The sequence below is a fragment of the Anomaloglossus baeobatrachus genome, chromosome 7 (assembly GCF_048569485.1).
Source record: "Anomaloglossus baeobatrachus isolate aAnoBae1 chromosome 7, aAnoBae1.hap1, whole genome shotgun sequence".
In the NCBI taxonomy this organism is placed as follows: Eukaryota; Metazoa; Chordata; class Amphibia; order Anura; family Aromobatidae; genus Anomaloglossus; species Anomaloglossus baeobatrachus.
The window spans coordinates 105757630-105780970 of NC_134359.1; the positions used below are offsets into that span (position 1 = coordinate 105757630).

At 45.2% G+C, this 23341-nt stretch overlaps 1 protein-coding gene across 1 annotated transcript in view; it reads left to right on the forward strand.

Annotated features, from left to right (window-relative positions):
- Window positions 1-4837: 4837 nt before the first annotated feature.
- The window catches only part of ACADL (acyl-CoA dehydrogenase long chain), a 56106-nt gene continuing 37602 nt past the window's right edge, over window positions 4838-23341 (forward strand). Inside the window, exons 1-3 of the mRNA XM_075318954.1 lie at window positions 4838-5051; window positions 15350-15520; window positions 23174-23311. Coding sequence (XP_075175069.1) covers window positions 4963-5051; window positions 15350-15520; window positions 23174-23311 — 398 coding nt within the window. The 5' untranslated portion in view covers window positions 4838-4962. The remainder of the gene's footprint in view (window positions 5052-15349; window positions 15521-23173; window positions 23312-23341) is intronic.

Sequence of the window (23341 nt, forward strand, 5' to 3'; positions counted from 1 at the left end):
GATAGATCAGGTGGAGAGTGTAGGTGAGATGGAGGAAAGATGATCAGTTCAGTTTTGGCCACATTGAGCTTTAGGAAGCGAGAAGAGAAAAAGGAGGATATAGAAGATAGACACTTCGGGATTCTGGACAGCAGAGATGTGACATCTGGGACAGAGAAGTAGATCTGAGTGTCATCGGCATATAGGTGGTACTGGAAGCCATGGGACTTTATGAGTTGTCCCAGGCCAAATGTATAGATGGAAAAAAGTATTAGTACTATTCCAGCTTAAGCAGCCCACTGGTGTGCCAGACAGGTGTGGTGCGAGGTGTAACTAGGATTTGTGAATGCTGGTGGAGGCAGTACTGCAGGTTATTTTCCCAGAACCATGGGGTTTTAGCCCTGCACGGGGAGAGAAAGATTGTGCAGAACCCTGTGACGACCTGAATAGTCCAGGGTGTCACACATTTGCAAACATTAATCTGTTTTTTTTATGTTTCTTTTGGAGTAATGGCTTCTTCCTGGAAGAGAGGTCTTTCAGCCTATGCCAATACAATGCTCGTTTCACTGTGTATATTGACCCAATCTTACCAGCTTCCACCAGCATTCTCTCAAGGTCTTTTGCTTTTGTTCTTGAGTTCTGTTCTGGACCTTCCCAGCCTTATAATACAAGCCCGAAATTCAACAAACTTATAAATATATACAGGATGAATAATACATTTTCACATTTGGATTTCTGTTTGTAAGTGGGAAATGAATCATTTTACACCACCATTTCCCTGGAGTGAAACTGGGTTAAAATATGTCCCTTTAAAAATATATGTACAAATTTATTTTTCTGGTTTTGATCACTTATATAGCATCATTATTTTCCACAGCTCTTTACCCACACATTATCATAGTTACCATTGAGGGTCACAATCTAAATTCCCCATCATTATGTCTTTGAAATGTAGGGGGGCAACTGGAGTTCCCAGATGAAACCCTCCAAAACACACAAACTCCTTGCAGATGTTGTCCTTGGTGGGATTTGAAACCAGGACTGTAAAGCAACAGTGCTACCTACTGAGATAGGGAATAATTTAATTAACACTGGGATCTGACTTCTGTGACCCCCACTGACCCCCAAGAACTGGGGCTCTGAAGATACCTATATGAATGGAGCAATGGTCAATCATGCGCACTGCCGATACACACATTCTCTATTGGGCTGGAGGTATCTCATCTTTGGCAGTCTGATAAGAATGAAGTGGTCCTATGCATGATTAGCCTCTGCGCCTTTGACACAGGGCTCCAGGTTGTTGGGGTTCCCAGCTGTCGGACCCCCAGTGATAGGGAAGTTATTATATATCCTATGGTAAAGGGATAACTTCAAAAGTTGGTACAACCCCTTAAATAATAAGTTATCAATTTACATTATGTAGAACCCTACTCTGAGTCATGATGGGCCAAAGCAATAAAAACTGCATGAATAACTGTATGTGTTTAACAGCGAATTGCTGCAGTTTTGCAATACAAGTGAACAAAATTAACTTTACCTGTTTTATTTATAAAAAAAAAGTCATGCAGCTAAAAGCACACATTGTGAAAGCGCTGCAATTTTTGTATAGATTTATGAGACACATGGAAATACATTGGTCACTTAAAACAGCTGTGTTATATATTATCCTCCTTTTGTTAGTATAGCTTTCCTCAAAGATTACACAGCATTCCTGTCCACAAAATGGCTGCTGGTGGAGGAGCATGTGACCAGAACTGCCCGTCCGCTGCCTCCAATTGTAAACAGCTTTCCCATGTGATATGTTTTACAGTTGGTAGAAACTGATGAGAGATCTGGCCACTGCTTCTCCACCAGCAGCCATTTTGTGAACAGGAGAGCTGTGCAGTCTGTGAGGAAGGTCTGTGCTAACAAGAGTAGGAGGGGCTGTAATACTTATATATTTGCCCAAATTCACACATCCGTGAATCACAGACTGTGTTTGGATCACGATATTTGGTCCAGTTCTCCTATGAGGCAGTTAGCTCCAGTCAGGAGACATCGGGTATTGTGATCTGACCACAAACGTATGAATTCGACATTGGTAAATGTCACAAAATCATGTCCCCAATTTATCCATTAACATAAGTATAAAGTCACCGATCCCTCTAAGAGGTATCAAACATGTGGCCTGCCGGACACTTTCAGTCATACCTCCCACCCATCCCGGATTCAGCAGGACTGTCTTGATTTGAGGGCTACGTCCTACTGTCCTGACAGTCAGGTCTTTTGACCCAGCTTCCTCTCATCTCTCTCACTGACATGGTAGCTTTTTCGCCTCGGGTGGCAAGGCACTGCAAAAATTAAATGAACAATTCTCCCATCAGCTGGTTTCCCCAGACAAACCCATAAACTTGTTGGCTGTAGGCAGCAGTTTTACTAATCAGCCACTGCCCAGACAGAGAAATAGAGGAGGACTGGTAATCTTGACCTGTATTGCAGGCAAGGAAGTCAGAAGCAGATTATACAGGTACATAGAGATACACCTGTACACAGCAGTGTCTCTCTATATCCCTGCTGTCACGCTGGGTGTGGGGAGAGACACTCAGCAAGTGGACTCCGGGGAATAAGGAAGGCTGTAACATAAAGAGGGGGGGACTGGGGGGCCCTGCACTTACCCTCAAACCACAGGTACCTATAATGGTTAGGAGGTGTGGCCCACCAACATGCTCCTGTCTCCTAGCCAGACCCTAGGACTAAATCCCACCACCCACCAATCTACAGGGGGAAAACAAACACATAAATAACCAGCAAAAGGGGAAAAAGAAAAAAACAACAACTTATCTTTGAGAGGAATTCTTCAGAAAACACAGTTACAGAAGTCTGAAGCAACAAGCACACCAGAGCAAACAACTTCTCCAAGTGAATCGTATAACCCACACTGGAGACGTGAGAGGTCCAAACTTATAAAGGCCCTTAATTACCAGCTGGAGGAAAAGCTCATCCAACCTGGCAAGGAACATAAACAAAACTAAAAATCCAGCCCTTAAAGGGACATCGTCCATTAATGTCTGGACAGTCACCGGGCTGTTCTGCACCTGGTCCCAGGAGCAGGACCTGAAGCTCCAGACACATCTGTGACACCTGCATTCTAAAGGTGAAGAAAAAGTCAGAATTTTTTGCTCCTCTAAAACCACTATAAAATAATTACAAAAATATAAATTTTATTTCTTCCTCCCCAAGACTCAAATCAACAACCTTCAAACATTTCAGCAGTAGCAAAGGCTTTTGAGCCACGAGCTTTGGTGATAACACAGGGATAATTTTGTATACTTGAAGCTGCAGTGCAGCCTCTGACTCCACATGCAGTTTACACTGGTACATAGAGATACTCTCCACAGAGCAGTGCATCTCTATGTCTTGTATTCTAGAGGGACAATAAGAGAGACATTTTTTTTTCTTCCTATAAATTAACTAAAAAAATTACCATAATGTAATTTATACATTTTTACAAAAAATTATAAACAGCCCAAATCAGCAAATAACATGGACATATTTGGTGTCCCTTTAGTAGTAATGACCCGCACAACACAGAGATCAGTTTATTTATGTTGATCAGTAAGTGGCATAAAGACATGGCATGATTGATTATTTTTCTCTATTAAATCCATAAAAAATGTATTAAGAACGGAACTCTGAGGCCACGTTCATATGTAGCGTAAATGCTGCTTATTTTACTCAAGGAGTCTACACCACAAAATACAATAACTACCTTCTCTGATTATTGCATGTTTGCTGCATTTTGCATGCGCTTTCCCCCTTGTTTGATGTGTTTTTGGTGCAGATGTGAATCCGGTTTTTTAATGCTTTTTTAATATGACAGAAAATCACTACAAGATGTTGACTAGAATTACTATATGGTGCTAATTGTAAGACAATGTGTCTGTATTGGCCAAATGGGGTACAAAAAAGGAAAAAAATGTAAAAATATAAAAAAAAATTTCAAAATAAAGTATGAAAAAATATTTTGCCATAAAAAAAAATGCTGTTTTATGTACAGTACAAGCTAAAGTTAACAAAAAATCTGTGCATTTGATATCGCCATATCAGTAATGACCCAAAGTATAAAAATATTACCATAACACATACCATTAATGCGATTAAAAAAAATAAATAACACCCCAAAAATATTCACAAAAATAATCGAAAGGTGTTCGAAAAATAAAAGGTATTACTAAAAGTGTAAAGAATGCAGCCCAACAAATTCAGTTTTTTTTCTGTGCGGCCCATATACCCAGTTGAGTTTGAGACCCCTGCGCTAAGGCTAATTTCACACTTGCGTTGTGCGGCATCCGTCGCATTGCGTTGTGTGACGGATGTAACGGAAGCGTTGCATATAGGGGCACAACTGATGCGACGGATACTGCCATACAACGGAATCTTTTGTAGCTTTTTTTTCCAGCAATTTACTCAACTGAGCATGCGCAGGTGTGTAAAAACGGATCCGACGGATTCCGCCACCATAGGCTTCCATTATAAAAATGACGGACGCCGACGGAATCCAGCGCATTGCATGTTTTTGACGTTCAGGGAAGCGCAGAAAAACGCTACATGCTGCGTTCTTTCCGCATGGCGGATGCAACGCGGCGTCGGCCGGCGAATGCAACGCAGGACCATCAGTCGCAATGTGTCGTCCATACAAGTCTATGGGAAGCAGCGGAATCCGTTAATGGATTTCGCTGTTTTCCAAAATGGCGGATTGCGACAGAAGGAAAAAAAATGCAAGTGTGAAACTAGCCTAAGCTGTGTCCTGTAGTTAGGGTCCATTGACAAATAGATGGTCAACTGAGTTGATGCTAGAATTTCTGTTCTTTTCCACTAGAGGGCAGTGAGGTGCTGCCATAAACCAGCTGAGCACACAGCCTAGCTGTCACCGCTGCCTCCCATCCTGTGCTTTCTACTTCCTGCTTGTATCTGTGCATTGGTCTGTGCACACACGTCTGTACAATGGCTGCCGGCCTCAGAGTCCTTGGAAGATCCCTCCATCAGCTCAGCAATGTCTGCACAGCCAGAGTGCCTGTGTGTGCCAGCGTTAGGTAAGCCTGTGCTCGGTGCACTGGGGCGGTGTGGGGCGTGTTGTGTGCACCCCTGCGTGTCTTTTGTTATGTACATGATACCTGGCCCCAAATATCAAGGTCGCTGTCGCCAAATGTATCGTGTGTCCGTGATCTGTTACACCGTAATGTTATAGAATGGAACGTTCACCTTGATCAATATTGATTTGATTACTAGATTATCCGCCAGATGCAAAAAATTATTTACATGAATCTGTAAAATAACGCGTCTGTTTTTCCTAAAATAACGCGTCTGTTTTCTGTGTATATGACCAATGTCAAAGGTGTTTACAGAGGGACCAGGTTTTCTTTGGTGAATGCGCTGGAGTTGGCTGTGAACTTTGCTCCACTTCTGTGCTGGCAAGTAATAGGATCAGACTGTATCACGCCTTAACCCTTTACCGCCAGGTGGCTATCGATCCATGTAAACATCCAGGAATACAGTTTGATTCTGATACCCAGAATAATGCTCCGGTACATGGTGTACTGCGGCTCTGTGTGGCCCCGGGCCTTCCCCTGTCCAGGAACACTTATAACCCTGCCATACAGATGGAGAACGGAGGTGCCGCAGCACAAGGGATGGAGCAAAACCTTGGACTTTTTACATGGGGCCATACAGTAAACTTTCCTCTTATATGAAACCGTCCTGCTGAGCAGAATCGTCCTAAGCCCTCATTCAGACCTGAGTCACTGACGTGTTATAGCCATGTTTTTCACGGATAGAACACGTAGTCATTGTATACTGTGCAGCTGTTCACATGTCTGTGTGTTGTTTTTTTTTTGCAGAACGTTGGCCTGATAAATCAAGAGCGGCGCTGTTCACACTGGTCTTGATGAGGAGATGGGCTGGAGTCGGACCCTCCTGATTCATGAAGTGGCACTTGCCTGTTCATGAATCGGGAGTGCTGGATGAGTGGCGTGCGCCTCTATGTGGGCCTCACCATAAATTCTACTCCAGGCCCTGCTTGCCCTTAATTTCAGCTGATAATGACATTTAAAGGGTTTGTCCTCTTTTCAGCTGATCTGTGAGTTCCGCAGCTCTTCCTGTATAGACGACACACCCCCTTCAGAACCACTGATTGGCTGCCGCACTGTCGAAATGATGCCAGTGTTGCAGCCAATACCAAACACTGGGAGCTACGGCACAGACTCAGTAGTAGACACTGGGAAGGAGATACAGTGCAGTATGTTATGTTTTAAAAAGGGGAAAAGTTTTAAAGAGGACTTTCACTTGCTCAAAAAAACATTTGAGATAAATACCTTGTAAAAATACCTGAGCTCCCCAGATTTTCACAGTTATTGCTTTTGGATCTCAATATGTGAAATTTCTGCTTTTGGTTAAACTGGGCATTTCTTCAGAGTCTTCTCTGGGGGGGGATGCTTTTACGTCACCCACCCAGTTGCTGCCAATCACAGCTCCTCAGCCTGGAGGCTGCTACATCAGCTGGCAAGGTGTGATTGCCACCATGTGGGAGGTAAGGGTGAAAGCGCAGACCTCCAGAGAAGAAACAGCCAGTTGAATTACAGGTAGAGATTTCACATATTGACTTCCAAAAACTACATACGTGAATATCTCTGCAATGGAGTGACGCAGCCCAAAACAGAAAAAAAGCAGCAGAATCAGGGGAGCACCGGGATTTTCTTAAAGGTATTTTTTAGCAAGTGGAAGGTCTTCTTTAATAAAAGCAGGCATATTCAGTATAAGATATGCATAAAGAGTTAATGAAGCAGTGGAGCTCTCCCTAGTCACCAGAACCAGAGTGTAAGGCCCTATTCAGACAATTATGTTTCACATACTTGTTCTATCTGTTTTTCACGGATAGAACACATACCCATTAGAGTCTATGGGGCTATTTACATAATTGTTTTTTATACACTGGTTGTTTGCGAAAAAAAATTAAATCACAGAGACATGTTCAATTTTGCTAAGACTTATTGGTCAAAATCTCCCATTCAAGTTTTTGGGTCCGTGACAATCACAGACAACAATGGCTCCCAAGTAATGTCTACCCACTTGCCCTGGAGTTACAGGTCTCTTCCTATGCACACACAAGCATGGAGAGGCCTGTCAGTCACTGGCAGTGGACGGGGAGAAACTGCTGAGGAGTCGCCTGTCCGACTAGTCTCTGGTATGGCTTAGTATCAGCTGTCAGGTTCACTTTAAGGGTCTATGTGCACTGGGAAAATGTGCTTGTTAAGTAAAATACGTACCCTCTGGCAGAATTCTGCACATGCGGCAAAAAAACCACACCGAAATCTGCATGCTGTTTTATCACAGTTTGTTGCGTTTTTTCCGCGGGTTGGTCCCTGCGATTTTTAACCTTTAATGGGAAAACCGCAGGTACCTGTGGAAAAGAAGCGACATGCTACTTCTTTTTGCTGCAGAAATCCTGCAGCAAAACCTGTGTGCACACAGCATTTTGAATTTCTCATAGATTTTGCTGGGGAAGGACTGTAAGAACTTTTTTGAGCAAAAAACGCACTTTTCTGCAGCAAAAGCCACAGCAAAAAACTCAGTGTGCGCACAGGGCCTAAAAGTCAGAATGTCAAATTGAAAACTGGAGTGGCATTTCTGGTGGGTGCACTCCACAGAGAAGATGCGTCGAATTTATTAAGCAGTAGTGATGAGCGAGCATGCTTGTCACTACTCGGTACTCGCACGAGTATCGCTGTACTCGGGCTGCTCGGCGGGGACCGAGTAATCTCGCGATACTCGTGCTTTACTCGTGGTCTTCATTTCTGCATGTTGGCGCTCTTTTGAGAGCCAGCCCTCATGCAGGGATTGGCTGGCAGACCACTGCAATGCCACAGCCCTGTTAGTTGTGGAATTGCAGTGATTGGCCGGCCTGCACAGCGTGACCGAGCCTTTATATCGGCCGGCGCGCTGTGCTCTGCTCACAGCTATTCAGACAGTCAGTGTAGGGAGAGTGTCGCTGATTCAGGGAAAGCTTTGCGGCCCTTTATAGCTTTTTCAGTTGCAGGGCTGCAAACAGTGTGACCAAAAGTCCTTCTCAGGACTATTCTAGTTGTATACAGGCAGGCAGGGTATAGCCAGGTCGGAGTACAGTAGCAGAGTCCTTCTCAGGACTATTGTTGCTATATACAGGCAGGGTATAGCCAGGTCTGAATACAGGCTAGTGACCAAAAGAGTCCTTGTCAGGACTATTGTACCAGTATACAGGCAGGCAGGCAGGCAGGGTAGTGGTGACCGTATACCAGCCTTCATCATATCTGGGGCTGGTGTACACAGTGTAAAACAGTCCAGATAGTGTCTGACTTGTCTGTAATTGTCGCTCCCCAAAAAAACCTGTTAGGTTATTATTGCGTCCGTGCTTGGTTTTTAAAACCGCACGTGTGTGCCTGTTGGTGGCAGCGTACAGGTGCACTTGTGTGCAATTTCCACACACTTTGATATAACGCACAAGTAGTGAATATACACGTCAGCAGTGCACAGCATTGCAAAATGCGCAAGGGCATTGGCAAGGAACAAGGAAGTGGACGTGATGGTGGTGCAGGCAGAGGCCGAGGTCGTGGGCAAGCTCTAATTTCGCCACAAGAAAGGGCCACATCTAGTCGCTCGCACGTCCTGTCCCAAATTCTTGGGGACCGCAGCAGTACACCGCTCTTGAACCAAGACCAGTGTCAACAGGTTGTTAGTTGGATAGCGGATAATGCTTCCAGTCAGATTGGCACCACCACAAACACTCTGTCTTCCACACGGTCAAGTGTCAGTAGCCGTGATACTGCACCGCACATTTCTGAACCTGATCCTCCTTCCTACCACCAGGCTGAGTACACGTCCTCCTCGGACATTAATGATCCCACACTTGGACACTCGGAAGAGCTGTTCACGTTTCCATTCACACATTCTGGCCTCTCGCCAGCTCATATTGAAGTGGGTCATGAGGAGATCGTCTGTACAGATGGCCAAATATTTGAGCAGCCACGTTCTCACGAAGTTGGCAACGTGTCTCAACAAGTGGTGGACGATGATGAGACACAATTGTCAGGAAGTCAGGAGGAGGAGCAGGGTGCGGAAGAGGAAGACGACGTGGTGGATGATCCAGTAACTGACCCAACCTGGCAGGAGGATATGCAGAGCGAGGACAGCAGTGCACAGGGGGAGGGAGGCGTAGCATCACAACAGGCAGTAAGAAGCAGGGTGGTGGCCCCAGGCAGAAGTCAGGCAACCGTTCCCCGGAACAACACGACGACACAAGGTGCCTGTACAAATGTTAGGTCTTCCCGAGTCTGGCAGTTTTTTAAGTTGGATCCAGATGATTCAAAAAAGGCCATTTGCAACACCTGCCGTGCCAGCATCAGCAGGGGTACCAAAACTAGCAGCCTGACCACCACCAGCATGATCAGGCACATGTCAGCCAAGCACCCGACTTTGTGGGAAGTACAACAGAGTCGAGGAGCAGTGCTTGCTGATGTCACTGCTACGTCTTCGCTGGTTGTGCATGCGAGCCAATCCTCTGTCCATGCTGCCTGCGAACGAGCCTCCTCCACTCCTGCACCTGCAGTTGCCTACGCAGAAAGAACACCATCATCAAGCACGTCCTTGTCCCAGCGCAGCGTTCAGTTATCCATTCAGCAAACCTTTGAACGCAGGCGCAAATACACTGCCAACACCCCACATGCCACAGTTCTAAATGCTAACATTTCGCGACTGCTTGCGCTGGAAATGTTGCCTTTTAGGCTGGTGGAGACAGAAGCATTCCGTGACCTGATGGCGGCAGCTGTCCCACGTTACTCGGTCCCCAGCCGCCACTATTTCTCCCGGTGTGCCGTCCCCGCGTTGCATAACCACGTGTCACAAAACATCACACGTGCCCTGAACAACGCTGTTTCACCCAAGGTCCACCTAACCACAGACACGTGGACAAGTGCTTGTGGGCAAGGCCGCTACATCTCGTTGACGGCACACTGGGTTAATATTGTGGAAGCTGGGACCCAGTCTGAGCGAGGGACGGAACACGTCCTTCCCACACCAAGGTTTGCAGGCCCTACCTCAGTCAGTGTTTCACCCACACTCTACAGCTCCGGAATGTCATGCTCTTCAGCCTCCTCCTCCTCCTGCGCATCCTCATCCACTGTGCCCTCCACACCAGTCACAAGCTGGAAGCACTGCAGCACTGCCTCGGCGAAGCGGCAACAGGCTGTGCTGAAGCTAATCTGCATAGGTGACAAACCCCACAATGCAGAAGAGCTGTGGACAGCTCTGAAACAGCAGGCAGATCACTGGCTCACACCTCTGAACCTAAAGCCAGGAAAGGTCGTGTGTGACAATGGCCGGAACCTGGTGGCGGCTTTGAGGCGAGGCCAGCTGACACATGTTCCATGCGTGGCCCATGTGCTCAACCTCGTGGTTCAGCGGTTTATAAAGTCATACCCAGAGCTGTCTGATCTGCTGGTAAAAGTTCGCCGCCTGTCTGCACATTTTCGAAAGTCACCTACTGCTTCAGCCGGCCTTGCCGGCTTTCAGCGCCGTTTGCATCTTCCGGCTCACAGACTGGTGTGTGATGTCCCCACGCGTTGGAATTCAACTCTGCACATGTTGGTCAGGATATGTGAGCAGAAGAGGGCAGTTGTTGAGTACCTGCATCACCTAAGCCGTCGGGAAATGGGTCAAACTCCACACATAACACCTGAGGAGTGGAGATGGATGTCAGACCTATGTACCATCCTCCAAAACTTTGAGGACTCCACCAAGATGGTGAGTGGTGATGACGCCATTATTAGCGTCACCATACCGCTACTCTGCCTTCTAAAACGGTCTCTGCTGAAAAACAAACATGATGCATTGCAGGCGGAGCGCGATGAGTTGCAGCAAGAAACAGTAGTGGGTGTGGGTGATAACACACAGCCCAGCCTCGTCTCATCACAACGTGCAGTGGAGGACTATGACGAGGAGGAGGATGAAGACATGGAGCAACTCTCCGGCCAAATTGAGGATATGACATGCACACCAGTCATATCCTCGGTTCAGCGTGGCTGGCCAGAGGACAGGGTAGATGAGGAGGAGGAGGAGGAGGAGGAGGACAGCATGTTCAGTCATCTTGTTGGTCAGGCTACTGAAGTCCTGGCTGTTAAGAGTCTGGCGCACATGGCTGACTTTATGGTAAGCTGCCTGTCTCGTGACCCTCGCGTTAAGAACATCTTGGCCGACAATCATTACTGGTTGGTAACACTGTTAGACCCACGCTACAAGGAGAACTTTTTGTCTCTTATTCCCGTGGAGGAGAGGTCAACCAAAATGCAGCAGTTTCGGAAGGCCATACTCACGGAAGTAGGCAAAGCATTCCCCTCACAAAACGCTAGCGGCATAGGTCAGGAATCAGTGGACAACCGAGGCGTACAGCCGAGAGAGGCACAAGTCCAATCCGCCAGAGGTAGGGGAACAGTCTTTAAGATGTGGGACAGTTTTCTCAGCCCCTCACGTACCACAGCCCCTGAGGTGCGGGGTAGTGCCACAAGAAATCCTAAGTTTGCCCAGATGCTGAAGGAGTACCTTGCAGATCGAACAACTGTACTCCGACATTCCTCTGTGCCTTACAATTATTGGGTATCCAAGCTGGACACGTGGCATGAATTGGCTCTCTACGCCTTGGAAGTCCTGGCCTGCCCTGCTGCTAGCGTTTTGTCAGAGCGTGTTTTTAGTGCCGCAGGTGGAATCATTACAGATAAACGCACCCGCCTGTCAACTGAAAATGCTGACAGGCTGACTCTGATAAAGATGAACAAGGGTTGGATTGGGCCAGACTTCACCACACCACCAGCAAATGAGAGCGGAATTTAAAGTTTGCCATGTACCTCCACTCACCCATGGGTACACACTTCTCGACTTTGGATAATCGCTGGACTGCTCCTCCTTCTCCTCATGCGCCACCATGATGATGACCGTTACAAATTGCAATACTTAGGCCTTTGTTTCAGGTATACCCCCAGTGGTAAATTTTTTCGCCCATTCTTTGCAGAATGGACATTACAACGACAGGAGACCCGCTCCTTTGCAATGGGAACAATGTTTTGAGGCCCTCATGCACGTCTCTACCCAGGGACAACGTGGAGCCTCCCAATTTTTGGCTGCCCTGGCAAAGGGCTATACTGAAATACACCCACTTCCTTAAAATGGACACTTAATGTTTTGAGGCCCTCATGCACGTCTCTACCCAGGGACAACGTGGAGCCTCACAATTTTTGGCTGCCCTGGCAAAGGGCTATACTGAAATACACCCACTTCCTTAAAATGGACACTTAATGTTTTGAGGCCCTCATGCACGTCTCTACCCAGGGACAACGTGGAGCCTCACAATTTTTGGCTGCCCTGCCTAAGGGCTATTCTGAAATAGACCCACTTCCTTACAATGGGCACTTCAGGTTTACAGGCCCTCATGCACGTCTCTATCCAGGGACAACGTGGAGCCTCCCAATTTTTGGCTGCCCTGCCTAAGGGCTATACTGAAATAGACCCACTTCCTTACAATGGGCACTTCAGGTTTACAGGCCCTCATGCACGTCTCTATCCAGGGACAACGTGGAGCCTCCCAATTTTTGGCTGCCCTGGCAAAGGAAAATACTACAAAGACTCACTTCCTCAAAATGGGCACATTAGACTCAAGAGGCCTTCATGTACGTCTCTTCTCAGGGACATCGGAGTGCCACACAATGTTTTCACGTAAAATCTTTCATGTATTAATCTCAAAAAGTAACATACACCAGCTCTATCTCACTATTGGGTATGTGCCCTTAACATTTCCGCCATGAAAAATCATTTTGGGGTCATTTTGGAAGGTTTTCTGGTGAGTCCGTAAAAATGGCGTAAAACGCGGACAAAATTGTTCACAGCTGTGACTTTTGAGTGATAAATGCTTCAAGGGGTCTTCCCCATGCTGTTGCCATGTCATTTGAGCACTCTTCTGAGACTTTTGTGCCATTTTTAGGGTTTCTCCATGCTGCCGGGGGGTCATTTCACAAAAATACTCGGGTCTCCCATAGGATAACATTGGGCTCGTTGCTCGGGCCGAGTACACGAGTATCTTGGGAGGCTCGGCCCGAGCTTCGAGCACCCGAGCTTTTTAGTACTCGCTCATCACTATTAAGCAGCATTAACCGCCTTAATTATTTCAGCATATCGTACAGAAGCGAGCATTTCATTAAGATTGGCGTGTGTAACGGCAGCCTTTACGAGTCTGTCCCAATAAGTACCTTTACAAAAACATTTTCTTAAATAGCTGTTCATCTATAAAAAGACTTTCTACTGCAAAGGTGACCAGCTGCCATTTCTGAATAGGCACACTATCCTGGTGGTAACATGTCATCTGTCCTCACTCATTCTTCATTGGCGACCTTGGAGATGTTGCCAGTGGTCAAAAAGAGCAGTGTCATTACCAAGCCAAATAAAGCATTATATATACTGCAGAGCTGAACTCATATTATTCAAATGTATAGGGCAGGGAATTAAGCTGTGATAATACGGTCATTTTTTTATGTTTCGTTCAGTAGAAAACTTGAGATGTCTTACTGTGATGTCTTTGAAGAGTTGTGCCTAATATCAAAATAACAAGATCTTCCGGAAAAATGCTTGAGTTTCCCATCAACTTCCATTATACTCTGTACATGAGTCGAGCCCATTAACTGCTCGTTACGAGTACCGAGCACCTGAGCATAGAAGTGCCCACTCATCACTAGTTACGAGTACTGAGCACCCGAGCATTGTAGTACTCGCTCATCACTAGTTACAAGTACCGAGCACCTGAGCATCATAGTGCTCGCTCATTGCTAGTTACGAGTACTGAGCACCCGAGCATGGTAGTGCTCGCTCATTGCTAGTTATGAGCACCCGAGCATGGTAGTGCTCGCCCATTGCTAGTTATGAGCACCCGAGCATGGTAGTGCTCGCCCATTGCTAGTTATGAGCACCCGAGCATGGTAGTGCTCGCTCATTGCTAGTTATGAGCACCCGAGCATGGTAGTGCTCGCCCATTGCTAGTTACGAGTACTGAGCATGGTAGTGCTCACTCATCACTAGTTACTAATACCGAGCACCCGAGCATGGTAGTGCTCACTCATCACTAGTTAGTTGTACTGAACATGGTAGTTCTCTCTCATTATTATTTACGAATACAGAGCACCCGAGCATGGTAGTGCTCGCTCCTTATTAAATTATGATTACCGATCACCCGAGCATGGTAGTGCTTGCTCATTGCTAGTTACAAGTACCGAGCACCTGAGCATGGTAGTGCTTGCTCATTGCTAGTTACAAGTACCGAGCACCTGAGCAATGGTAGTGCTTGCTCATTGATAGTTACAAGTACCGAGCACCTGAGCATGGTGGAGCTCGCTCAACACTAGTTACGAGTATCAAGCACCTGAGCATGGTGGAGCTCGCTCAACACTAGTTACGAGTATCAAGCACCTGAGCATGGTGGAGCTCGCTCAACACTAGTTACGAGTATCAAGCACCTGAGCATGGTGGAGCTCGCTCAACACTAGTTACGAGTATCAAGCACCTGAGCATGGTGGAGCTCGCTCAACACTAGTTACGAGTATCAAGCACCCGAGTATGGTAGTGCTTGCTCATCACTAGTTGTAAATAGTTTTGCCCAACAGAAGACGTGCATCACATATCACTAGTATCTTGCAAATTAGGTCAGGTGGAGATCATACAGCTTAGATCCCACCAATTATGAAATGGGATATGTCATCTCTTCATAAAGGTGTTGCCTCATGAGGACAACCTATGTCCATACACGCTGTTGGGGCATTGGTACCCAACAGGTTTCTTTCTCTTAGGCCTCATTCACACTTAAGATTTTTCTACGTACAAGAAAAACTGACTGATTATTCTGATCAGTGTAGTCTCTTTCATGGAGAAATAACATTGTACAGGTTTTGAAATAAAACATACGTCTGTTTTTTGTTTTTTTTTCTAGAAATGGCACCACACAGTGAACTTCAATACCAGACGCAGCCCATGAACATGTGGGGGCACTGTTTCTATTTCTGGAAATCTAATTCTTTGCTTTCCCTGGCTGTTCCTTCCCACCATCACATCTTTTCTTTTTCAATGTCTTGGTGTCTATGGAATATTTGTTTTCAGTGTATTGTCTGCCAATCTTTTGCACTCAGTTTATATTCATTTTCTGGTAATAAGAGAATGTTTTTATTTAGTACATCCTTCACTGTGCTAGTTGCATTTAAGCAATGTATTCTGGAAATTGTTTTTATTTAGGCTTGGATTATACTCTAAATAATTAAAATGTTTTTCATTCTAGGTGCCAACAAACTCAGACCAGTTCCCATGAGCAAAGTTCCAGACTAGAAACCAGCCAGGCCAAGAGCTTAATGGACATTGGTACAAGACGCGTATTCACTTCTGACCACGACATTTTCAGAGAGAGCGTCAGACGATTCTTCCAACAAGAGGTGGCACCTTACCATGCAGAGTACGTTTTGTGTATGTTCTGTATTGGAGGAGAAAACAAGAGCCTGGATATTTTTCTATAATTATGAACCACTACTCCCATTGTTCCCTAACGGCCTGTGCTTGTCAGATTATGCTGGGAGTTGTATTTTTTCAGCAGGTGGAGGGCCAAAGGTTACTCTATATGAGGGTCATCCATTGAAAACCATTTATCATCTGTGATAACTTGTTTATCATTGGGATCCAATGGCTATTACTTGAACCAGAGTGGCAAAGCATATGCCCGACCTGTGCTCCATTCATTCCCAATGGGGTTGCCGTTCCGGGAGCTCAATAAAGACTGAATGGAGCTGTGGTCTTGGGTTCAATCTACTGTGCCATTTTATAATGGGGATAAAAGGTCTCAGTCAAGGATAAAAAAAAATGTCCTGATCTAATCATCGATGTGGATCCGAGTGGTCAGACACCCACCAATCCTCAAGTTATCACCTATCCCATGAATAGGTGATAATTTCTTCTCACTGGACTACCACTTTAAAAATATTGTATTCAATACAGTTATAGAAACATATTTTTTTTTTTTTTAAAAAAACAAACCATTTATATACAAAGGAGTTTGTAAGACTTCAGACGTCACTCATTCAATAAGATGTCAATGTATTACATGTTTTATTCCTTGTCCTGTTGCTTAGGCCAGTGTCACACTTGCAATTAACTCGCGGTGCATCACCCGGCACGGACTCACACTCTCCTCACATGAGCGGGTCGGTTGCATGCATGCATGCAGCTAAGATGCTCCTGTGAGTAGAGTGTGAGTCCGTGTCGGGTTATGCACCGCGAGACTCGGCAAGGTAAACGCGAGGCAATCGCAAGTGTGACACCCGGCCTTATATTTTTGCTTTCCCTTTTTACACCTGATAGTGTATTTTAAATTTTGGAAACACTGATTCTAGTGACCTTCTGTCCGCATGTGGCAGACAAAAATGTTCCCTCAGCAGCCATTGTTCACTGCTCCGGACAGCTTATAGGGCAGCCATCATGTCAATTTGTACTATCCAACACTGCACAATCAAGTGTTGCGTAAATGGTATGTTAAAAGGAAAAGAGTTAGCTTCTAAATGCTCTCCCGTCTATGAGCAGCTTGTATAGGGTAGCTGAACAGATTAAGCTGAACAGATTAATGTATAGAAGTCGGGAAAAGATTCAGCACGTGCACTCGTTGAGGTTTTTTACCTCAGTATTTGTAGGCAAAACCAGGAGTGGAACAATCAGAAGAAAAGTATAATAGAAACACGGCACAACTTCTGTACTTATTACTCAGCCCTGGTTTTGGCTTACGAATTCTGAGGTAAAAAACTCACCAAATACACAATGTGTGCCCATGGCCTACATCCCATCCACTTTGCTGGAACTGTAAGGCCACAGACACACGTTGAATAATTGGGGTTTTTTACCTCAGTATTTGTAAGCCTAAACAAGGAGTGGGTAATAAATGCAGAAGTGGTGACGTGTTTCTGTAAGGGCAGAGTCACGCTTGCGATATGTTAATATCCCTTAGCTCAGGCTCTACTGCGAGCGTAGTCTGAGTATCTTGCAACTCTGTTCTGATCCTGAGATTGCATCACAGCTGAGGAGTAGAGGAAGGGGTTAATCCCCCATCTCCTCCATTGTCAGCCTGTGCATACATTGCACTGCACTTGTATGACATCTGAGTGCAGTCCGATGTTTCTCTCACACCCATAGACTTTTATGGGTGTGAGTGACACTGCTCTCTCAGACAATTGCAGCATGCTGCAATTTTTTTTTTTTTTTCCGCTCGTGTAGGGCTGAGAATAAACTCGCAGATCAAGCTGCAGCATTGTCTTACATGGGGCCGAGTGCAATGCGAGATTTTCTCGCATTGCACTCGTGCGAGTCATACCCAAGTGTGACTGTGACGCCCTGGCCTATCTGGTCATCACAGGGTATTGTGCAACCTGCCCTTCTGCACAGTATCCACCCTCCTTGGTTAACGGATCCTAGTCCTCAGGTGTTGTTGACAGCTAGTCCAATAAAAATCCTAGGAACACTTCCCACTTGAATCTACCAGACACACCATTGGGGGCCTGAAGGGAATAGGGCCGCCCACATGGGGTGTTGGTGAGGAGAAAGTGAGGACAGTGACAGTTGAGCGAGGGAGTTGAGTTGAGACAGTGGAGAGTGAAGGAGGTGAAGTGACTCTCTGCGAGGGAGAGGTCACGGAGCAGGGCTCCTGAGTACTAGGTAGCAGACGTTGGTCTGGGCCTCGTAGGAGCTGGAACCCCCGTCGCAGGGGACAGTGTCAAGGGGCATGGACTGCCGAGGAGGGCAGCCGGCAGCCTTGAGCTATCACCGGGCAGGGGCCAGTGCACGACGGGGTACGTGGACCCCAGGCCGGAAAGTAGCTTCACGCGTTCCGGTAATTTACCCGACGGGGGTGAAGACTTCAAGTGTCATCCGCAACCCGCTCCAAAATTGGGGTACTAGCGCACCGATGGGATAGGACTGTCCCACTACAGTCCAAAGAAATCCTACGCGTGAACCCTGAGAGCAAGCTCACTCAGTTAGCCATACGGGTGAGCGTGACCCGGAGAGTTTCATACCAATGGGTCCAAGTGAGACTAAAGTGCCAGGGATAGGAGCACAGACCAACAACAACACCGAGGGCACGGATACAGACGTACTCCCCGTGGACTACGGTGGTGCTCGGAACTTTGGTTTACAAGCTGTTGGTGTGGTTATTCCAGCACTGAGTGAGTACATTGGAAACCCCCTCTGCACCTATCCCCCAACGTCACCCAAACCCCACCATCCAACACCAATGGGCCCCGGGACACCAACCCCCTACCCATGGAGGGGTTAAACATCAGGCTGCCACACCATAGTCACCGGGCTCCCCAATAGCAGCGGTGGTCCCTCACATTACCACGCACCGTGGGTGGCGTCACGAGCTTTCCAAAATCCCCCTGTACATATATCCCCCCTCCTTTTAATCAAGTGGCCAAGCCACCGCGGATCCGAATCCGAGCAGCGGCAGCGGACAGGCTGCTCGCCCGGGGGCGGTACATGACTATAGCCTTATAGTTTCCTCTGACTGTTCCACCCCAGGTTTTGGCTACAAATACTGAGGTAAAAAACTCACCATGTACTCAACATGTGCACGTGGCCTTAAAGTTCCAGCAAAGTGGATAAGATTTAGCAGGGCTGTGGAGTCGGAGTCGGTATAAAATGCACCGACTCCGACTCCTAAAATATATAATAAATTGGGGACAGTAATGCAACGCAGAATGTGCTGAATATTTTACTAAATAATATTTAGTATAATGCTTATATTTAAGTGAAAAATGTATTGTAGTACAATGTGAACATCAGACATTTAATCATTTTTATGATACAATAATCAAGATATTTAGATAGAACATAAAATATATTTATTGGAATACAACTTTACAACACAAAAAAATTAATAAATTGTAAATATGTAATACAATATGTAATATATATTATATATAGATATATACACACACACACAAGATATATATGTAATTTACTGTATATTACATAGTGTATTACATATTTACAATTTATTACAGTTTGTGTTCTAAAGTTGTATTCCAATAAATATATTTTATGTTCTATACAAATATCTTGATTATTGTATCATAAAAATTATTAAATGTCTGATGTTCACATACACATGTTTATGTATTACAATACATTTTTCACCTAATTATAAGCAATATATGTCGGAGTCGGTGCAAGAGAAATTGAGGAGTCGCAGTCTGAGTCGAAGGTTTGGTTTACCGACTCCACAGCCCTGAGATTTAGGCCACTTTCACTCATTGAGTATCTGATGAGGTTTTTACCCTAATATTTGTAAGCCAAAACCAGGAATGGAACATTTAGAGGAAAAGTATAATAGAAACACGGGCACCACTTCTGTATTTTATGCCCACTTCTGGTTTTGGCTACAAATACTGAGGTAAAAAACTCACCAAATACTCATCATGTGCACTTGGCCTAAATCCACATTGCTGGAAACTGTAAGGCTATATTCACACAGGGCGTTTTTGCAGTGTTTTTTTTTTCCTGACCTTGTAGCAGGATGTCTCCTGGGAGTCATCTGCGGTTTTGGTATGGTTTTTGTGGCTATTTGACAGTATTTTTCTGCATTTCTGTGATATCCAGACCAGCAGGGGTTCAAAAATACCTAAGTGTAAAAGCAAGAGCCCTATACTTACCAGTATCCGACATCGCTGTACCTGTTCAGTAGATCCTAGAGTGTATGGGCTCCTTCCAGGACGTCATTTCAACAGGCCCCTATCACATGGGAAGGCAAGGGGGGGCAAAGCATGATTGTACTGGAAGGGTGAAAGCATCACCAAGCTCACTAACCAAGCCGATCACACCCACTAACCCAGCTGGTCACACCCACTAACCTGAAAGGAGCCCATACATTCTAGGCTCAACCGTACCTGCTCTCGCGGCCCCTCTTACTTCCGGTGCCTCTCATTAGCTTCATGCATATTCACTGCTCCCCCCCCCCACAGGAGTCTGGTTGCAGTCAGATGTGCCCCCAGCCTGTGTAACAGCGTCTGACTGCAACCAATCACAGACCTGGTCTGCGGGTCTATCACACAGTAAAAAATTAGTAAAACATTTTGACTTGGGGTCCCCCCATATTATGATACCCAGCACAGATAAAGCCACGGCTGCTGGCTGCAGCCCCCAGCTTTGCACTTATCTTGGCTGTGTATCAAAACAGGGACCCCATGTTGGTTTTTATTATTTAAATAATAATAATAAAAAAAAAAAACAGCGTGCGTTCCCCAACAAATTTGATACCCAGCTATGATAAAGCCCACAGCTGGGGGCTGGTATTCTCAGGCTGGGGAGACCCAGCCTAAAAATAACAGCCTGCAGCTGCCCAGGATTGTCGCATCCATTAGATACGACAATCCCAGCACTTTACCTTACTCTTCCTGTTGCCCTGGTGCAGTGGCTATCGTGGTAATATCAGGGGTTAGTCACGGCTCACAGCTGCAACTAAGCCCTAGATTAGTAATGGCAGGCGTTTGAGACACCCCCATCACCAATCTGTAATAAGTGAAAAGAAATAAACACACTGAAAAAATACTTTATTTGAAATAAAATACAAAAAAGCACCCTCTTTCATAACTTTATTAACCCCATAATCACACCTCTGCAGGTCCGATGTAATCCACACAAGGTCCCACGATGATTCAACTTTGCTACATGTGAAGATCACAGTGAGCAGCCATACACCATGACTGCCCGCTGTGAGCTCCAGAGAATGAAAGAGCCGCGTGATCACCGGTTACTTCACTCAGATGCTTTAGAGGTCACAGTTGTGATCCTAAATAGCCTGCGTGAGGTCACGGCTGAACGCGCGGCTCAATCTTTATCTCTACAATAGAGAGCAGAGCAGAGTGGGTCTATGATTGGTTGCAGTCAGACGCAACACAGGCTGGGGGCATGTCTGACTTCAACCAATCACATATGAAAGCAGTGAATATGTAATGAAGGTAATGAGCGGCCTGGGAAGTGAAGGAGGGGTCTCTGGAACATACAGCCGTGCCGATGATTCGGTATATAGGTATATATAGCGCGCCTGCTCCAATCCCTTTATCCTTTCTACCACCATGTTTAAATTACCCTGGATCAATTCTGGGCCGGAACCGAGTTTTTTATTAACCCGTTTAGACCCACAGATCCAGGGGATCTGCGACTCCACCCGTCACTAAGTTGAAAAACCGTGAAGAATTGACATGTTCATTTTGTTCATAACGCAGCAAAAACGGAGGTGGTTCACAAAACCGTCAGGAAAATCCTGGAGGTGATATTGGTGGGTATGATATTTCAGAAATGTCATAGACTTTCCTGGGATTATAAAAAGGAGCGTTTTATTAGTATGGATTTGCATAAAACCAAGGCAAATTCACAGCTAAAAAATGCCCTGTATGAACATAGCCTAAGGCCACAGAGACACGTTGAGTATTTGCTGAGTTTTTTTTTACCTCCGAGTGGGTAATAAATACAGAAGTGGTGCTCAGGTTTCTATTATACTTTTCCTCTGATTGTTCCACTCCTGGTTTTGGCTACAAATATTGAGATAAATAGACTCACCAAACACTGAAACGTGTGCACGTGGCCTGATTTGTATTTTATTTATTCAAGTATCTGCTCATTTCTGACTTAGAAACAACAAAGAGCCAGCACCAATGTGCACCAAGGCATCAAATATTCCAAACTGCATTATAAAAATTTTTTTTGAGATTTTTGGCAAAAAATTGCAATTTCTTGAGCTGCTTCGCCACGTCACGGCAAATCTCATTTGAAGCAGTCCTACACTAAAATATTTTTATAAAATGTGCCATGCGGCCTCACATATAAATAGCAGAACTGCTCTCAGCAGCACTCACCTGGTCTATTGCAGTCCCGTACCCATGACTGAGTCATGGCTGTGGGCGGGACAGGTCCAAGCAAATGCTGCATGAAGTATATATATAGCCTGTGGACAAAGCCTGATGACCCAATGTGAACAGTCACCAAACGCCAAAATCTATAAGGATGGGTCATCAGGCTTTGTCCACAGGCTATATATATACTTCATGCAGCATTTGCTTGGACCTGTCCCGCCCACAGCCATGACTCAGTCATGGGTACGGGACTGCAATAGACCAGGTGAGTGCTGCTGAGAGCAGTTCTGCTATTTATATGTGAGGCCGCATGGCACATTTTATAAAAATATTTTAGTGTAGGACTGCTTCAAATGAGATTTGCCGTGACGTGGCGAAGCAGCTCAAGAAATTGCAATTTTTTGCCAAAAAAAAAAAAAAAATTAACGTGAGAACGGCGGCAGCTATAGGCATAGAAGTGGTGTCTAGGTATAGTAAAGTAGCCATGCGCTACGCAATGAAACCACCTATAGCACCACCTGGTGAAAAACAACGGACTTAGCATTTTTCTCTTGAAAACGGAACGAGATAGAGAAAAAAGTGAATTAAAAAATTCCGTTTTCAAGATAAAGTGCTAACTATGTTGTTTTCCACCAGGTGGCGCTATAAGTGGTTTCATTGTGTAGCGCATGGCCACTTTACTATACCTATAATGAAAAGGGGGGATGCACAGCCTGAGGTGAACAAGGGAGTGCTGCCCTATGTGTGAAAACAAAATGTGTACAATGGAGAAGAATGATATGTTAGGTCATGCAATATATATATGTGTGTGTGTATATTTTATATATATATATATATATATATATATATATATATATATATATATATATATATATATATATATATATATATATATATATATATATATATATATATATATATATATATAGCTTGACCTTTCATATCATTGTTCGATGTGCGCCCAACTTATGTGTGCCTTTCTTCTCCATTGTACACTTTACTATACCTAGACACCACTTCTATTCCTATAGCTGCCGCCGTTCTCAAGTTAATGGCGGTGGACACACTGTAGAAGTGCTTTGTTTGGAAACCATCCAAAAAAATGACTGATGTCTATTTTTTTGCAGCTTGTGTACTAACTCCTCACTGCATAAAGAATTATTCTTTTACAGGACAAAACTTTATCCATATTTATATTGTTATATTGAATTTTTCAGGTGGGAGAAAGCTGGACAGGTGAGCAAGGAGTTATGGGAGAAGGCTGGTCAGCAGGGGCTTCTAGGTGCTTCCATCCCGGAAGAACATGGGGGCATTGGTGGTGATATCTTGTCTTCCGCTGTTGTATGGGAGGAACAGTAAGTTCTTCAGTCACTAATGCTCAAGCA